The 17,999-nt window shown below is 47.0% G+C and overlaps 1 protein-coding gene and 1 long non-coding RNA gene across 2 annotated transcripts in view; one reads left to right on the top strand and one right to left on the bottom strand.

Annotated features, from left to right (window-relative positions):
• The window catches only part of LOC118395990 (collagen alpha-2(IV) chain-like), a 53,879-nt gene that overhangs the window by 14,992 nt on the left and 20,888 nt on the right, over positions 1-17,999 (top strand). The window contains exons 8-17 of the mRNA XM_052463361.1: positions 8,002-8,067; positions 8,168-8,194; positions 10,276-10,338; positions 10,525-10,560; positions 10,644-10,685; positions 12,770-12,850; positions 13,148-13,192; positions 13,280-13,342; positions 15,420-15,464; positions 15,972-16,025. Of these exons, the coding sequence (XP_052319321.1) occupies positions 8,002-8,067; positions 8,168-8,194; positions 10,276-10,338; positions 10,525-10,560; positions 10,644-10,685; positions 12,770-12,850; positions 13,148-13,192; positions 13,280-13,342; positions 15,420-15,464; positions 15,972-16,025 (522 nt within the window). The remainder of the gene's footprint in view (positions 1-8,001; positions 8,068-8,167; positions 8,195-10,275; positions 10,339-10,524; positions 10,561-10,643; positions 10,686-12,769; positions 12,851-13,147; positions 13,193-13,279; positions 13,343-15,419; positions 15,465-15,971; positions 16,026-17,999) is intronic.
• On the bottom strand, positions 13,307-14,709 carry LOC127907571 (uncharacterized). The gene is made up of 3 exons (XR_008064953.1): positions 14,564-14,709; positions 13,823-14,221; positions 13,307-13,423 (listed from the first exon to the last, which is right to left on the bottom strand). It is a non-coding gene; the product is annotated as an uncharacterized LOC127907571 (long non-coding RNA).

Genomic DNA, 17,999 nt, shown 5'->3' with positions numbered 1-17,999 from the left:
TCTTAAAGGGGGGTGAGAAGGATTACTTATCCTATCCTAGGTATTCCTTAAAGAGGTGGGGTTTCAGGTGTCTCCGGAAGGTGGTGATTGACTCCGCTGTCCTGGCGTCGTGAGGGAGTTTGTTCCACCATTGGGGGGCCAGAGCAGCGAACAGTTTTGACTGGGCTGAGCGGGAGTGGTAGGGAGGCGAGCAGGCCAGAGGTGGATGAACGCAGTGCCCTTGTTTGGGTGTAGGGCCTGATCAGAGCCTGGAGGTACTGAGGTGCCGTTCCCCTCACAGCTCTGTAGGCAAGCACCATGGTCTTGTAGCGGATGCGAGCTTCAACTGGAAGCCAGTGGAGAGAGCGGAGGAGCGGGGTGACGTGAGAGAACTTGGGAAGGTTGAACACCAGACGGGCTGCAGCATTCTGGATGAGTTGTAGGGGTTTAATGGCACAGGCAAGGAGCCCAGCCAACAGCGAGTTGCAGTAATCCAGGCGGGAGATGACAAGTGCCTGGATTAGGACCTGCGCCGCTTCCTGTGTGAGGCAGGGTCGTACTCTGCGGATGTTGTAGAGCATGAACCTACAGGAACGGGCCACCGCCTTGATGTTAGTTGAGAACGACAGGGTGTTGTCCAGGATCACGCCAAGGTTCTTAGCGCTCTGGGAGGAGGACACAATGGAGTTGTCAACCGTGATGGCGAGATCATGGAACGGGCAGTCCTTCCCTGGGAGGAAGAGCAGCTCCGTCTTGCCGAGGTTCAGCTTGAGGTGGTGATCCGTCATCCACACTGATATGTCTGCCAGACATGCAGAGATGCGATTCGCCACCTGGTCATCAGAAGGGGAAAGGAGAAGATTAATTGTGTGTCGTCTGCATAGCAATGATAGGAGAGACCATGTGAGGTTATGACAGAGCCAAGTGACTTGGTGTATAGCGAGAATAGGAGAGGGCCTAGAACAGAGCCCTGGGGGACACCAGTGGTGAGAGCGCGTGGTGAGGAGACAGATTCTCGCCACGCCACCTGGTAGGAGCGACCTGTCAGGTAGGACGCAACCAAGCGTGGGCCGCGCCGGAGATGCCCAACTCGGAGAGGGTGGAGAGGAGGATCTGATGGTTCACAGTATCGAAGGCAGCCGATAGGTCTAGAAGGATGAGAGCAGAGGAGAGAGAGTTAGCTTTAGCGGTGCGGAGCGCCTCCGTGATACAGAGAAGAGTAGTCTCAGTTGAATGACTAGTCTTGAAACCTGACTGATTAGGATCAAGAAGGTCATTCAGAGAGAGATAGCGGGAGAGCTGGCCAAGGACGGCACGTTCAAGAGTTTTGGAGAGAAAAGAAAGAAGGGATACTGGTCTGTAGTTGTTGACATCGGAGGGATCGAGTGTAGGTTTTTTCAGAAGGGGTGCAACTCTCGCTCTCTTGAAGACGGAAGGGACGTAGCCAGCGGTCAGGGATGAGTTGATGAGCGAGGTGAGGTAAGGGAGAAGGTCTCCGGAAATGGTCTGGAGAAGAGAGGAGGGGATAGGGTCAAGCGGGCAGGTTGTTGGGCGGCCGACCGTCACAAGACGCGAGATTTCATCTGGAGAGAGGGGAGAAAGAGGTCAGAGCACAGGGTAGGGCAGTGTGAGCAGAACCAGCGGTGCCGTTTGACTTAGCAACGAGGATCGGATGTCGTCGACCTTCTTTTCAAAATGGTTGACGAAGTCATCTGCAGAGAGGGAGGAGGGGGAGGGGGAGGAGGATTCAGGAGGGAGGAGAAGGTGGCAAAGAGCTTCCTAGGGTTAGAGGCAGATGCTTGGAATTTAGAGTGGTAGAAAATGGCTTTAGCAGCAGAGACAGAGGAGGAAAATGTAGAGAGGAGGGAGTGAAAGGATGCCAGGTCCACAGGGAGCGAGTTTTCCTCCATTTCCATCGACTGCCCGGAGCCCTGTTCTGTGAGCTCGCAATGAGTCGTCGAGCCACGGGGCGGGAGGGGAGGACCGAGCCGGCCTGGAGGATAGGGGACATAGAGAGTCAAAGGATGCAGAAAGGGAGGAGAGGAGGGTTGAGGAGGCAGAATCAGGAGATAGGTTGGAGAAGGTTTGAGCAGAGGGAAGAGATGATAGGATGGAAGAGGAGAGAGTAGCGGGGGAGAGAGAGCGAACGTTGGGACGGCGGGATACCATCCGAGTAGGGGCAGTGTGGGAGGTGTTAGATGAGAGCGAGAGGGAAAAGGATACAAGGTAGTGGTCGGAGACTTGCAGGGGAGTTGCAATGAGGTTAGTGGAAGAACAGCATCTAGTAAAGATGAGGTCGGCGTATTGCCTGCCTTGTGAGTAGGGGGAAGGTGAGAGGGTGAGGTCAAAAGAGGAGAGGAGTGGAAAGAAGGAGGCAGAGAGGAATGAGTCAAAGGTAGACGTGGGGAGGTTAAAGTCGCCCAGCACTGTGAGAGGTGAGCCGTCCTCAGGAAAGGAGCTTATCAAGGTATCAAGCTCATTGATGAACTCTCCGAGGGGACCTGGAGGGCGATAAATGATAAGGATGTTAAGCTTGAAAGGGCTGGTAACTGTGACAGCATGGAATTCAAAGGAGGCGATAGACAGATGGGTAAGGGGAGAAAGAGAGAATGACCACTTGGGAGAGATGAGGATCCCGGTGCCACCACCCCGCTGACCAGAAGCTCTCGGTGTGTGCGAGAACACGTGGGAGGACGAAGAGAGAGCAGTAGGAGTAGCAGTGTTGTCTGTGGTGATCCATGTTTCCGTCAGTGCCAAGAAGTCGAGGGACTGGAGGGAGGCATAGGCTGAGATGAACTCTGCCTTGTTGGCCGCAGATCGGCAGTTCCAGAGGCTACCGGAGACCTGGAACTCCACGTGGGTCGTGCGCGCTGGGACCACCAGATTAGGGTGGCCGCGGCCACGCGGTGTGGAGCGTTTGTATGGTCTGTGCAGAGAGGAGAGAACAGGGATAGACAGACACATAGTTGACAGGCTACAGAAGAGGCTACGCTAATGCAAAGGAGATTGGAATGACAAGTGGACTACACGTCTCGAATGTTCAGAAAGTTAAGCTTCATCATCATATGGTCTTTACCTTCACCCACCTCCAGTCTGGAGATAGGGTAGACATCATATGGTAGGGTAGACATCATTTGGTCTTTACCTACACCCACCTCCAGTCTGGAGATAGGGTAGACATCATATGGTCTTTACCCTCACCCACCTCCAGGGTAGACATCATATGGTCTTTACCTTCACCCACCTCCAGTCTAGAGATAGGGCAGACATCATATGGTCTTTACCTTCACCCACCTCCAGGGTAGACATCATATGGTCTTTACCTTCACCCACCTCCAGTCTGGAGATAGGGTAGACATCATATAGTCTTTACCTTCACCCACCTCCAGGGTAGACATCATATGGTCTTTACCTTCACCCACCTCCAGTCTGGAGATAGGGTAGACATCATATGGTCTTTACCTTCTCCCACCTCCAGTCTGGAGATAGGGTCGACATCATATGGTCTTTACCTTCACCCACCTCCAGTCTGGAGATAGGGTAGACATCATATGTTCTTTACCTTCACCCAACTCCAGGGTAGACATCATATGGTCTTTAACTTCACCCACCTCCAGTCTAGAGATAGGGCAGACATCATATGGTCTTTACCTTCACCCACCTCCAAGGTAGACATCATATGGTCTTTAACTTCACCCACCTCCAGTCTAGAGATAGGGTAGACATCATATGGTCTTTACCTTCACCCAACTCCAGGGTAGACATCATATGGTCTTTACCTTCACCCACCTCCAGTCTAGAGATAGGGCAGACATCATATGGTCTTTACCTTCACCCACCTCCAGGGTAGACATCATATGGTCTTCACCTTCACCCACCTCTGGTCTGGAGATAGGGTAGACACCATATGGTCTTTACCTTCACCCACCTCCAGTCTGGAGATAGGGTAGACATCATATGGTCTTTACCTTCACCCACCTCCAGTCTGGAGATAGGGTAGACATCATATGGTCTTTACCTTCACCCACCTCCAGTCTGGAGATAGGGTAGACATCATATGGTCTTTACCTTCACCCACCTCCAGACATCATATGGTCTTTACCTTCACCCACCTCCAGGGTAGACATCATATGGTCTTTACCTTCACCAACCTCCAGTCTAGAGATAGGGTAGACATCATATGGTCTCTACCTTCACCCACCTCCAGTCTAGAGATAGGGTAGACATCATATGGTTTCTACCTTCACCCACCTCCAGTCTGGAGATAGGATAGACATCATATGGTCTTTACTTTCACCCACCTCCAGTCTGGAGATAGGGTAGACATCATATGGTCTTTACCTTCACCCACCTCCAGTCTGGAGATAGGGTAGACATCATATGGTCTTTACCTTCACCCACCTCCAGTCTGGAGATAGGGTAGACATCATATGGTCTTTACCTTCACCCACCTCCAGGGTAGACATCATATGGTCTTTAACTTCACCCACCTCCAGTCTAGAGATAGGGCAGACATCATATGGTCTTTACCTTCACCCACCTCCAGGGTAGACATCATATGGTCTTTACCTTCACCCACCTCCAGTCTGGAGATAGGGTAGACATCATATGGTCTTTACCTTCACCCACCTCCAGGGTAGACATCATATGGTCTTTACCTTCACCCACCTCCAGTCAGGGTAGACATCATATGGTCTTTACCTTCACCCACCTCCAGGGTAGACATCATATGGTCTTTACCTTCACCCACCTCTGGTCAGGGTAGACACCATATGGTCTTTACCTTCACCCACCTCAGTCAGGGTAGACATCATATGGTCTTTACCTTCACCCACCTCCAGTCTGGAGATAGGGTAGACATCATATGGTCTTTACCTTCACCCACCTCCAGTCTGGAGATAGGGTAGACATCATATGGTCTTTACCTTCACCCACCTCCAGGGTAGACATCATATGGTCTTTACCTTCACCCACCTCCAGGGTAGACATCATATGGTCTTTACCTTCACCAACCTCCAGTCTAGAGATAGGGTAGACATCATATGGTCTCTACCTTCACCCACCTCCAGTCTAGAGATAGGGTAGACATCATATGGTTTCTACCTTCACCCACCTCCAGTCTGGAGATAGGATAGACATCATATGGTCTTTACCTTCACCCACCTCCAGTCTGGAGATAGGGTAGACATCATATGGTCTTTACCTTCACCCACCTCCAGGGTAGACATCATATGGTCTTTACCTTCACCCACCTCCAGTCTGGAGATAGGGTAGACATCATATGGTCTTTACCTTCACCCACCTCCAGGGTAGACATCATATGGTCTTTACCTTCACCCACCTCCAGTCTGGAGATAGGGTAGACATCATATGGTCTTTACCTTCACCCACCTCCAAGGTAGACATCATATGGTCTTTAACTTCACCCACCTCCAGTCTAGAGATAGGGTAGACACCATATGGTCTTTACCTTCACCCACCTCCAGTCTGGAGATAGGGTAGACATCATATGGTCTTTACCTACACCCACCTCCAGTCTGGAGATAGGGTAGACATCATATGGTCTTTACCTTCACCCACCTCCAGTCTGGAGATAGGGTAGACATCATATGGTCTTTACCTTCACCCACCTCCAGTCTGGAGATGGGGTAGACATCATATGGTCTTTACCTTCACCCACCTCCAGTCTGGAGATAGGGTAGACATCATATGGTCTTTACCTTCACCCACCTCCAGTCTGGAGATAGGGTAGACATCATATGGTCTTTACCTTCACCCACCTCCAGTCTGGAGATAGGGTAGACATCATATGGTCTTTACCTTCACCACCTCCAGGATAGGGTAGACATCATATGGTCTTTACCTTCACCCACCTCCAGTCTGGAGATAGGGTAGACATCATATGGTCTTTATCTTCACCCACCTCCAGTCTGGACATAGGGTAGACATCATATGGTCTTTACCTTCACCCACCTCCAGTCTGGAGATAGGGTAGACATCATATGGTCTTTACCTTCACCCACCTCCAGTCTGGAGATAGGGTAGACATCATACGGTCTTTACCTTCACACACCTCCGGTCTGGAGATAGGGTAGACATCATATGGTCTTTACCTTCACACACCTCCAGTCTGGAGATAGGGTAGACATCATATGGTCTTTACCTTCACCCACCTCCAGTCTGGAGATAGGGTAGACATCATATGGTCTTTACCTTCACCCACCTCCAGGGTAGACATCATATGGTCTCTACCTTCACCCACCTCCGGTCTGGAGATAGGGCAGACATCATATGGTCTTTACCTTCACCCACCTCCAGTCTGTAGATAGGGCAGACATCATATGGTCTTTACCTTCACCCAACTCCAGTCTGGAGATAGGGTAGACATCATATGGTCTTTACCTTCACCCACCTCCAGTCTGGAGATAGGGTAGACATCATATGGTCTTTACCTTCACACACCTCCGGTCTGGAGATAGGGCAGACATCATATGGTCTTTACCTTCACCCACCTCCAGTCTGGAGATAGGGTAGACATCATATGGTCTTTACCTTCACACACCTCCGGTCTGGAGATAGGGCAGACATCATATGGTCTTTACATTCACACACCTCCGGTCTGGAGATAGGGTAGACATCATATGGTCTTTACCTTCACCCAACTCCAGGGTAGACATCATATGGTCTTTACCTTCACCCACCTCCAGTCTGGAGATAGGGTAGACATCATATGGTCTTTACATCATATGGTCTTTACCTTCACCCACCTCCAGGGTAGACATCATATGGTCTTTACCTTCACCCACCTCCAGTCTGGAGATAGGGTAGACATCATATGGTCTTTACCTTCACCCACCTCCAGGGTAGACATCATATGGTCTTTACCTTCACCCACCTCCAGTCTGGAGATAGGGTAGACATCATATGGTCTTTACCGTCACCCACCTCCAGTCTGGAGATAGGGTAGACATCATATGGTCTTTACCGTCACCCACCTCCAGGGTAGACATCATGGTCTTTACCTTCACCCACCTTCAGTCTGGAGATGGGTAGACATCATATGGTCTTTACCTTCACCCACCTCCAGGGTAGACATCATATGGTCTTTACCTTCACCCACCTCCAGTCTGGAGATAGGGTAGACATCATATGGTCTTTACCTTCACCCACCTCCAGTCTGGAGATAGGGTAGACATCATATGGTCTTTACCGTCACCCAACTCCCTTTGAAGCCCTTCACCCCCCCAATGGTGCCGAACAATAGAAATACCATAGAATAGAATATAACTTCATGATGTACAGCATGTGAATGTCGTGTTTCCTTCATGCAGCTAGCTAGCATTCTGACAGGAGTCTCATACACTGTGGAAGACATTGACAGGTTTCATTTACACATGTTGTGTGTCAGGGGATGGAGTCGCACAAGCAGAACGCTTTATCAGCAAAGTTGTTTTGACTTTCCTTCAGGGATATCTCCTGACCTATCGTTTAGGCTTTCCTTCGGGGATATCTCCAAACCTATCGTTTGGACTTTCCTTCGGGGATATCTCCTGACCTATCGTTTAGACTTTCCTTCAGGGATATCTCCAAACCTATCGTTTGGACTTTCCTTCGGGGATATCTCCTGACCTATCGTTTAGACTTTCCTTCAGGGATATCTCCAAACCTATCGTTTGGACTTTCCTTCGGGGATATCTCCAAACCTATCGTTTAGACTTTCCTTCAGGGATATCTCCAAACCTATCGTTTAGACTTTCCTTTAGGGATATCTCCAAACCTATCGTTTAGACTTTCCTTCAGGGATATCTCCAAACCTATCGTTTAGACTTTCCTTCGGGGATATCTCCAAACCTATCGTTTAGGCTTTCCTTCAGGGATATCTCCAAACCTATCGTTTAGACTTTCCTTCGGGGATATCTCCAGACCTATCGTTTGGACTTTCCTTCGGGGATATCTCCAGACCTATTGTTTAGACTTTCCTTCAGGGATATCTCCTAACCTATCATTTTGACTTTCCTTCAGGGATATCTCGGTCCCAAAGGATCAAAAGGGGAGCCTGTCTACGATGTATCTGGACCTGGCCTTCCTGTGAGTAATATTTTTGTATGTGTGTGTGTGTGTGTGTCTGTGTGTGTCTGTGTACATGTGCGTTATATTACACAAACTTTGACTTGTTGATATTTGACAGGGCGACCCTGGGCCTCCTGGAAGATCTGTAAGTGTTTCATCGTTTTCACTATCACTCCGCATTCTTAGAACACTACAGGTAAACACGTTACCACGGTGACGGCGCTCTACAGCTACGGCAGCTTTGAACTCCAGGACCCAGAGATGGGAGGAGGTGACAGGTACAGTGTCTTCAATGTATTCGCACCCCTTGACTTTTTCCACATTTTCTTGTGTTGCAGCCTGAACTAAAAATTGTATTAAATTGAGATTTTTATGTCACTGATCTACAAAATATCCCATAATGGCAAAGTGGAATTATGTTTTTAGAAATGTTTGCAAATGAATAAAACATGTAAATCTGAAATGTCTTGAGTCAATAAGTGTTCAACCCTTTGTAATGGCCTCAATAAGTTCAGGAGTGAATAGGTGCTTAACAAGTCACATAATAAGTTGCATGGACTCAACTTGTGTGCAATAATAGTGTTTAACATGATTTTTAAGTGTATACCCCATCTCTGTACCCTACACATACAATTAAGGTCCCTAAATTGAGCAGTGAATTTCAAGCACAGATTCAAGCACAAAGACCAGGGAGGTTTTCCTATGGGTCGCAAAGAATGCACCTATTGGTAGATGGCTCCCTTTGAGCATGGTGAAGTTGTTATTTTTACACTTTGGATGGTGTATCAATACACCCAGTCATTACAAAGATACAGACACCCTTTCGAAATCCTTTGCCGGAGAGGAAGGAAATCACTCAGGGATTTCACCATGACACCAATGGTGATTTTAAAACAGTTATATAGTTTAATGGCTGTGATAGGAGATAACTGTGGATGGATCAACAACATTGTTGACAGAGTGAAAAGAAGAAAGCCTGTACAGAATAACAATATTCCAAAACATGCATCCTGTTTGCAATAAGACATTCACCTTTCAGTAGGACAATAACCTAAAACACAAGGTCAAATACTGTACACAGTGGAGTTGATAACCTAGACAACATTGAATGTTCCTGAGTGGAAAAGTTACAGCTTTGACTTAAATTGGCTTGAAAATATATGGCTTGAAAATGGCTGTCTAGCAATGATCAACAACCAACTTGACAGAGCTCGACAATTTCTTCAAATAATAATGTACCATCCAGGTGTGGAAAACTCTTTGAGATTTTCCCAGAAAGACTCACAGCTGTAATCCCTGCCAAAGGTGACTAATAAGTATTGACTCAGGGGGTTCAACACTTATATAATCAAGATATATTAGTGTTTTATTTCCTATCAATTAAAATAAATATTGCATTTTTCTTCAAATTTGACATTACCGAGTATGTTGTGTAGATCGTTGACTAAAAATTACAATTCATTCAATTTTAATCCCACTTTGTAACGCAACTAAACGTGGAAAAAGTCAAAGGGTGTGAATACATTCTGAAGGCACTGTAGATGTTCAGACATAGTTACTCTGTAAAACTTTGATAGTACTAGTATTTCTCCTCCCGCACTGTAGATGTTCAGACATAGTTACTCTGTAAAACTTTGATAGTACTAGTATTTCTCCTCCCGCACTGTAGATGTTCAGACATAGTTACTCTGTAAAACTTTGATAGTACTAGTATTTCTCCTCCCGCACTGTAGATGTTCAGACATAGTTACTCTGTAAAACTTTGATAGTACTAGTATTTCTCCTCCCGCACTGTAGATGTTCAGACATAGTTACTCTGTAAAACTTTGATAGTACTAGTATTTCTCCTCTCACACTGTAACTCTTCCACCAGGTTGTTTCTGTAAAGGAGAACATGTTCTCAGTCAATCTACATTTAGTAAAAGAAAGATATAAGCTGTAGTAGCAGTTGTGTTTCACAACATTTAACTCTAAAACACTCATTTATTGCCTTTTTGACTCATCAATTAGAAGTAAAAAAACAACAAATGTACGTCAACAAGATCTGGGTAATATGTTCAGTAGGGCACACCGTAGCAAAAATATTTAGTTGAAGGAAAATGAGTGTTTTCTTATTGGACGACAAGTACAGATAGTACCTGTCTGTTTCACATCCCTTCAGAGGGTTTTCTTCCATTTTTGTGCCTAATGAACACGACCCTGTGCTCTGTCATGTTTTTCCTCCAGGGATCACCTGGCCATGCGGGACCCAAGGGTCACACAGGCCCTGCTGGACCTAATGGAAATGATGTGAGCAATAGGGCTTTTTGTAATCGTCTTTGCTATTGAATACAGACGATTCTGTGATGTCAAACATGCATATCTTTTGTTTTGTGTGACCTGCACGTCTTACAGTACTGTATGTAGTTAAGGAGATTATATAGTGGTGAACAGTATGTGTATACGTGTTAAGATATTTCTCTCTCTTTCATCTAGGGTCCAGACGGTCCACCCGGGGCTAGAGGAGAACCAGTGAGTGGGCACACACACACACACACGCGCACACACACACACATACACATACACATACACTTACAAACGTGTTTGTGTTTCAGGGTGACACTGGCAGATCACTGCCGGGCATTAAAGGTGATGAGGTAAGTAGCTATGCTAGTGTGTGAGTGTGTGTGTTTTGCTGTGTAATCATTTTTACGTATTTTTGTATTTCACCTTTTATTAACCAGGTAGGCCAGTTGAGAACAAGTTCTCATTTACAACTGCGACCTGGCCAAGATAAAGCAAAGCAGTGTGACACAAACAACAACACAGAGTTACACATGGAATAAACAAATGTACAGTCAATAACACAATAGAAACATCTATATACAGTGTGTGCAAATGAGGTAAAATTAGGGAGGTAAGGCAAGAAATAGGCCATAGTGGTGAAGTAATTACAATGTAGCAATTAAACACTGGAGTGATAGATGTGTAGAAGATGAATGTGCAAGTAGAGATACTGGGGTGCAAAGGAGCAAGATAAATAAATCAATACAGTATGGGGATGAGGTAGTTGGATGGGTTATTTACAGATGGGCTATGTATAAGTACAGTGATCTGTGAGCTGCTCTGACAGCTGGAGCCAGTGGGTTTGGTGAGAATATGAAGCGAGGGCCAGCCAACGAGAGCATACAGGTCGCAATGGTGTATATTGGGCTTTGATGACAAAGCGGATTTCACTGTGATAGACTGCATCCAATTTGCTGAGTAGAGTGTTGGAGGCTATTTTGAAAATGAAATCGCCGAAGTCAAGGATCGGTAGAATAGTCAGTTTTACGAGGGAATGTTTGGCAGCATGAGTGAAGGATGCTTTGTTGCGAAATAGGAAGCTGATTCTAGATTTAATTTTGGTTTGGAGATGCTTAATGTGAGTCTGGAAGGAGAGTTTACAGTCTAACCAGACACCTAGGTATTTGTAGTTGTCCACATATTCTATGTCAGAACCGTCCAGAGTAGTGATGCTGGACGGGCAGGCAGGTACGGGCAGCGATCGGTTGAAGAGCGTGCATTTAGTTTTACTTGCATTTAAGAGCAGTTGGAAGCCATGGAAGGAGAGTTGTATTGAAGCTCATCTGGAGGTTTGTTAACAGTATCCAAGGAAGGGCCAGAAGTATACTGAATGGTGTCGTCTGCGTAGAGGTGGATCAGAGACTCACCAGCAGTAAGAGCAACATCATTGATGTATACAGAGAAAAGAGTCGGCCCGAGAATTGAACCCTGTGGCACCCCCATAGAGACTGCCAGAGGTCCGGACAACATGCCCTCCGATTTGACACACTGAACTCTGTCTGAGAAGTAGTTGGTGAACCAGGCGAGGCAGTCATTTGAGAAACCAAAGCTGTTGAGTCTGCCAATAAGAATGCGGTGATTGACAGAGTCGAAAGCCTTGGCCAGGTTGACGAGTACGGCTGCACAGTATTGTCTTTTATCGATGGCGGTTATGATATCGTTTAGGACCTTGAGCGTGGCTGAGGTGCACCTATGATCAGCTCAGAAACCAGATTGCATAGCGGAGAAGGTACGGTGGGATTCGAAATGGTCGGTGATCTGTTTGTTAACTTGGCTTTTGAAGACCTTAGAAAGACAGGGTAGGATAATTATAGGTCTGTAGCAGTTTGGGTCTAGAGTGTCTCCCCCTTTGAAGAGGGGGATGACCGTGGCAGCTTTCCAATCTTTAGGGATCTCAGACGATACGAGAGGTTGAACAGGCTAGTAATAGGGGTTGCAACCATTTTGGCGGACAATTTTAGAAAGAGAGGGTCCCGAGTCCAGATTTTGCAGCTCTTTCAGATTATCAGCTGTCTGGATGTGGGTGAAGGAGAAATGGGGGAGGATTGGGCAAGTTGCTGTGGGGGGTGCAGAGCTGTAGACCAGGGTTGGGGTAGCCAGGTGGAATATACTGTACTTATACATGGCCAGCCGTAGAAAAATGCTTATTGAAATTCTCAATTATCGTGGATTTATCTGTGGTGAAAGTGTTTCCTAGATTCAGTGCAGTGGGCAGCTGGGAGGAGGTGCTATTATTCTCCATGGACTTTACAGTGTTACACAACTTTTTTCGGAGTTTGTGCTACAGGATGCGAATTTGTGTTTGAAAAAGCTAGCCTTAGCTTTCCTAATCATCTCCTTCTCTCCATGTCAACATGGATAATATTATCTCTCTACTCATCCTGCTGTCTCTTAGGGGGACCAGGGTCAACCAGGGCCTCCGGGGCCTGAGGAGATCGTCGAGCCTCCAGACCTTTTCTACCCCAAAGGAGACAAGGTACCCTATATAGCGCGACTGCCTATGGGAACATTATGGACTTTCTCTGTACTTCGTCGTGCAAAGAAACACGTAGACTATATGCTTACCAAGGGTTGTAACAGTTGATGCTAAACCATCAGTGGGAACCAAGAAATGTAATTTTATAGTTTGGAGCATTAGGACTCAAAATATGGATTGCATTATTCTTCTTGAAGTCCAGAGCAATGAATGAGTTAACCCATAATTGGCTTGCTGTAACAGAGTTGGCTTTCGTCTACCACGATAAACTCTTGATGTTGTTTTTGTCTGTTTAAGGGGGATAAAGGGGTTCCTGGACCATGTGGACCCAGAGGCATAACTGTGAGTTTGTGTGTGCATGCTCGTGTTTGTGTGTGTCGTTTATGCATTTGTGTATTACATGTGTTTGAACTATAACTCTCCTTACAGGAAGAACAATCCTATGAAGGACTAAAGGGAGAAACTGGAATCCGTGGCTTTCCTGGCCCTCGGGTAGGAACACTGTACTGTTGTGATCTGATGTCATAAAGCCATCCTCCTGGCCCTCGGGTAGGAACACTGTACTGTTGTGATCTGATGTCATAAAGCCATCCTCCTGGCCCTCGGGTAGGAACACTGTACCGTTGTGATCTGATGTCATAAAGCCATCCTCCTGGTCCTCGGGTAGGAACACTATACTGTTGTGATCTGATGTCATAAAGCCGTCCTCTTGGCCCTCGGGTTGGAACACTGTACTGTTGTGATCTGATGTCATAAAGCCATCCTCCTGGTCCTCGGGTTGGAACACTGTACTGTTGTGATCTGATGTCATAAAGCCATCCTCCTGGTCCTCGGGTAGGAACACTGTACTGTTGTGATCTGATGTCATAAAGCCATCCTCCTGGCCCTTGGGTAGGAACACTGTACTGTTGTGATCTGATGTCATAAAGCCATCCTCCTGGTCCTCGGGTAGGAACACTGTACTGTTGTGACCTGATGTCATAAAGCCATCCTCCTGGCCCTCGGGTAGGAACACTGTACTGTTGTGATCTGATGTCATAAAGCCATCCTCCTGGCCCTCGGGTAGGAACACTGTACTGTTGTGACCTGATGTCATAAAGCCATCCTCCTGGCCCTCGGGTAGGAACACTGTACTGTTGTGATCTGATGTCATAAAGCCATCCTCCTGGTCCTCGGGTAGGAACACTGTACTGTTGTGATCTGATGTCATAAAGCCATCCTCCTGGCCCTCGGGTAGGAACACTGTACTGTTGTGACCTGATGTCATAAAGCCATCCTCCTGGCCCTCGGGTAGGAACACTGTACTGTTGTGATCTGATGTCATAAAGCCATCCTCCTGGCCCTCGGGTAGGAACACTGTACTGTTGTGATCTGATGTCATAAAGCCATCCTCCTGGCCCTCGGGTAGGAACACTGTACTGTTGTGACCTGATGTCATAAAGCCATCCTCCTGGCCCTCGGGTAGGAACACTGTACTGTTGTGATCTGATGTCATAAAGCCATCCTCCTGGCCCTCGGGTAGGAACACTGTACTGTTGTGATCTGATGTCATAAAGCCATCCTCCTGGTCCTCGGGTAGGAACACTGTACTGTTGTGACCTGATGTCATAAAGCCATCCTCCTGGCCCTCGGGTAGGAACACTGTACTGTTGTGATCTGATGTCATAAAGCCATCCTCCTGGTCCTCGGGTAGGAACACTGTACTGTTGTGACCTGATGTCATAAAGCCATCCTCCTGGCCCTCGGGTAGGAACACTGTACTGTTGTGATCTGATGTCATAAAGCCATCCTCCTGGTCCTCGGGTAGGAACACTGTACTGTTGTGATCTGATGTCATAAAGCCATCCTCCTGGTCCTCGGGTAGGAACACTGTACTGTGTGTGATCTGATGTCATAAAGCCATCCTCCTGGTCCTCGGGTAGGAACACTGTACTGTTGTGACCTGATGTCATAAAGCCATCCTCCTGGCCCTCGGGTAGGAACACTGTACTGTTGTGATCTGATGTCATAAAGCCATCCTCCTGGCCCTCGGGTAGGAACACTGTACTGTTGTGATCTGATGTCATAAAGCCATCCTCCTGGCCCTCGGGTAGGAACACTGTACTGTTGTGATCTGATGTCATAAAGCCATCCTCCTGGCCCTCGGGTAGGAACACTGTACTGTTGTGATCTGATGTCATAAAGCCATCCTCCTGGTCCTCGGGTAGGAACACTGTACTGTTGTGATCTGATGTCATAAAGCCATCCTCCTGGCCCTCGGGTAGGAACACTGTACCGTTGTGATCTGATGTCATAAAGCCATCCTCCTGGCCCTCGGGTAGGAACACTGTACCGTTGTGATCTGATGTCATAAAGCCATCCTCCTGGCCCTCGGGTAGGAACACTGTACTGTTGTGATCTGTTGTCATAAAGCCATCCTCCTGGCCCTCGGGTAGGAACACTGTACTGTTGTGATCTGATGTCATAAAGCCGTCCTCCTTGTTATTATGTAGTCATCTGTTGTTGTCTTCCATATTACTTGATTAGTTGTCTTTTATTGTTTATTTGTCTCTTATCTTCTCTGGCCAAGGGTTACATTGGATCTACCGGCCTGCCTGGAACGCCTGGACCACAGGTGGGACTTCTCCATCCTCTTAGTTTAGTCTCGTCAATGTTATGTGGAATAATTACTCTCCAAAATATTGCTTTGCTATGTTTAACTATCAATGAATCTGCAGTGATATTGCATGAAAGGCATCTGAAGGAAACTGATTTGATTTAGTTTACTATAGTTTGGTCTGTTGTCAGATTTGAAATGCATTGGTTATTTTAGGAAACTAAAGGAAGAGAAGGTATTGTAATTTTAACGAGAAGAAGATATTTATTTTCTCTTTATTCAGATGGGCATAGTAGGCAACGAGAGGGGAGACAGTGAGGGATGAAGCTGTAGAGTAGCGGGGGATTTAGGATTTGTAACGAGCTGAGGGTGTAGTACAAGTGCTGCAAGTGGCGACATTGCGGGCTAGACCAGACTAAGGCACAGGAATTGTAGTTTTGATGTGAATGTCTAAATATTGTACTTTCTGTGAATGTTGACTTCTATACTGTATGTTATTAATGTAGTTGTTCTCCTTTCATTCAGGGCTATCCTGGAGACCAAGGGTTTCCTGGTCTGATCGGCAGGTCAGGACCAATGGTGAGCTGAACCCAGAACCAGCAGGTTGGGCTTAACCAGACAGTATCTGTCTATTATCAGCCAGTTGGGCTCAACCAGAACCAGACAGTATCTGTCTATTACCAACAGGTTGTGTGGGCTCAACTCCATTAGTTCAGTTGACCCAGAAAGGGACAAATTCTGGAGATATTGTATTTTATTACCCAAGCTTTATAGCTTTCAGTATTCAGATTTAATTGTGGAGTGAGCCCTATGGGCGTGACTTCTTTAAACTTAATTTCAATTTGAGTCCATGAACACCCACCAACTATAATAACTCTTATCAAGTAGTGTCAAATGTTGAGGATACAGAACACATTTAATCCAATCAAATGTCGACCGCATTATGTTCCAAGGGAATTCTCTTCGATTATAATCACAGCCGTATATATCCCCCAAGCAGACACATCGATGGCTCTGAACAAACTTTATTTGACTCTTTGCAAACTGGAATCCATTTATCCGGAGGCTGCATTCATTGTAGCTGGGGATTTTAACAAGGCTAATCTGAAAACAAGACTCCCTAAATTTTATCAGCATATCGATTGCGCAACCAGGGTGGGAAAAACCTTGGATCATTGTTACTCTAACTTCTGCGACGCATATAAGGCCCTGCCCCGCCCTCCTTTCGGAAAAGCTGACCACGACTCCATTTTGTTGATCCCTGCCTACAGACAGAAACTAAAACAAGAAGCTCCCACGCTGAGGTCTGTTCAACGCTGTTCCGACCAATCTGATTCCACACTCCAAGACTGCTTCCATCACGTGGACTGGGATATGTTCCGTATTGCGTCAGACAACAACATTGACGAATACGCTGATTCGGTGAGCGAGTTCATTAGAACGTGCGTTGAAGATGTCGTTCCCATAGCAACGATTAAAACATTCCCAAACCAGAAACCGTGGATTGATGGCAGCATTCGCGTGAAACTGAAAGCCCGAACCACTGCTTTTAATCAGGGCAAGGTGACCGGAAACATGACCGAATACAAACAGTGTAACTATTCCCTCCGCAAGGCAATCAAACAAGCTAAGCGTCAGTATAGAGACAAAGTAGAATCTCAATTCAACGGCTCAGACACAAGAGGTATGTGGCAGGGTCTACAGTCAATCACGGATTACAAAAAGAAAACCAGCCCAGTCACGGACCAGGATGTCTTGCTCCCAGGCAGACTAAATCACTTTGAGGACAATACAGTGCCACTGACACGGCCCGCAACTAAAACATGCGGACTCTCCTTCACTGCAGCCGACGTGAGGAAAACATTTAAACGTGTCAACCCTCGCAAGGCTGCAGGCCCAGACGGCATCCCCAGCCGCACCCTCAGAGCATGCGCAGACCAGCTGGCTGGTGTGTTTACGGACATATTCAATCAATCCCTATCCCAGTCTGTTGTTCCCACATGCTTCAAGAGGGCCACCATTGTTCCTGTTCCCAAGAAAGCTAAGGTAACTGAGCTAAATGACTACCGCCCCGTAGCACTCACTTCCGTCATCATGAAGTGCTTTGAGAGACTAGTCAAGGACCATATCACCTCCACCCTACCTGACACCCTAGACCTACTCAAATTTGCTTACCGCCCAAATAGGTCCACAGACGATGCAATCTCAACCACACTGCACACTGCCCTAACCCATCTGGTCAAGAGGAATACCTATGTGAGAATGCTGTTCATCGACTACAGCTCGGCATTTAACACCATAGTACCCTCCAAGCTCGTCATCAAGCTCGAGACCCTGGGTCTCGACCCCGCCCTGTGCAGCTGGGTACTGGACTTCCTTATGGGCCGCCCCCAGGTGGTGAGGGTAGGCAACAACATTTCCACCCCGCTGATCCTCAACACTGGGGCCCCACAAGGGTGCGTTCTGAGCCCTCTCCTGTACTCCCTGTTCACCCACGACTGCGTGGCCACGCACACCTCCAACTCAATCATCAAGTTTGCGGACGACACAACA

Source organism: Oncorhynchus keta, chromosome 15 (genome assembly GCF_023373465.1).
Source record: "Oncorhynchus keta strain PuntledgeMale-10-30-2019 chromosome 15, Oket_V2, whole genome shotgun sequence".
Lineage (NCBI taxonomy): Eukaryota > Metazoa > Chordata > Actinopteri > Salmoniformes > Salmonidae > Oncorhynchus > Oncorhynchus keta.
Note: the sequence above shows the minus strand (reverse complement) of the source record. Positions and strands in the feature narration are given on the sequence as shown.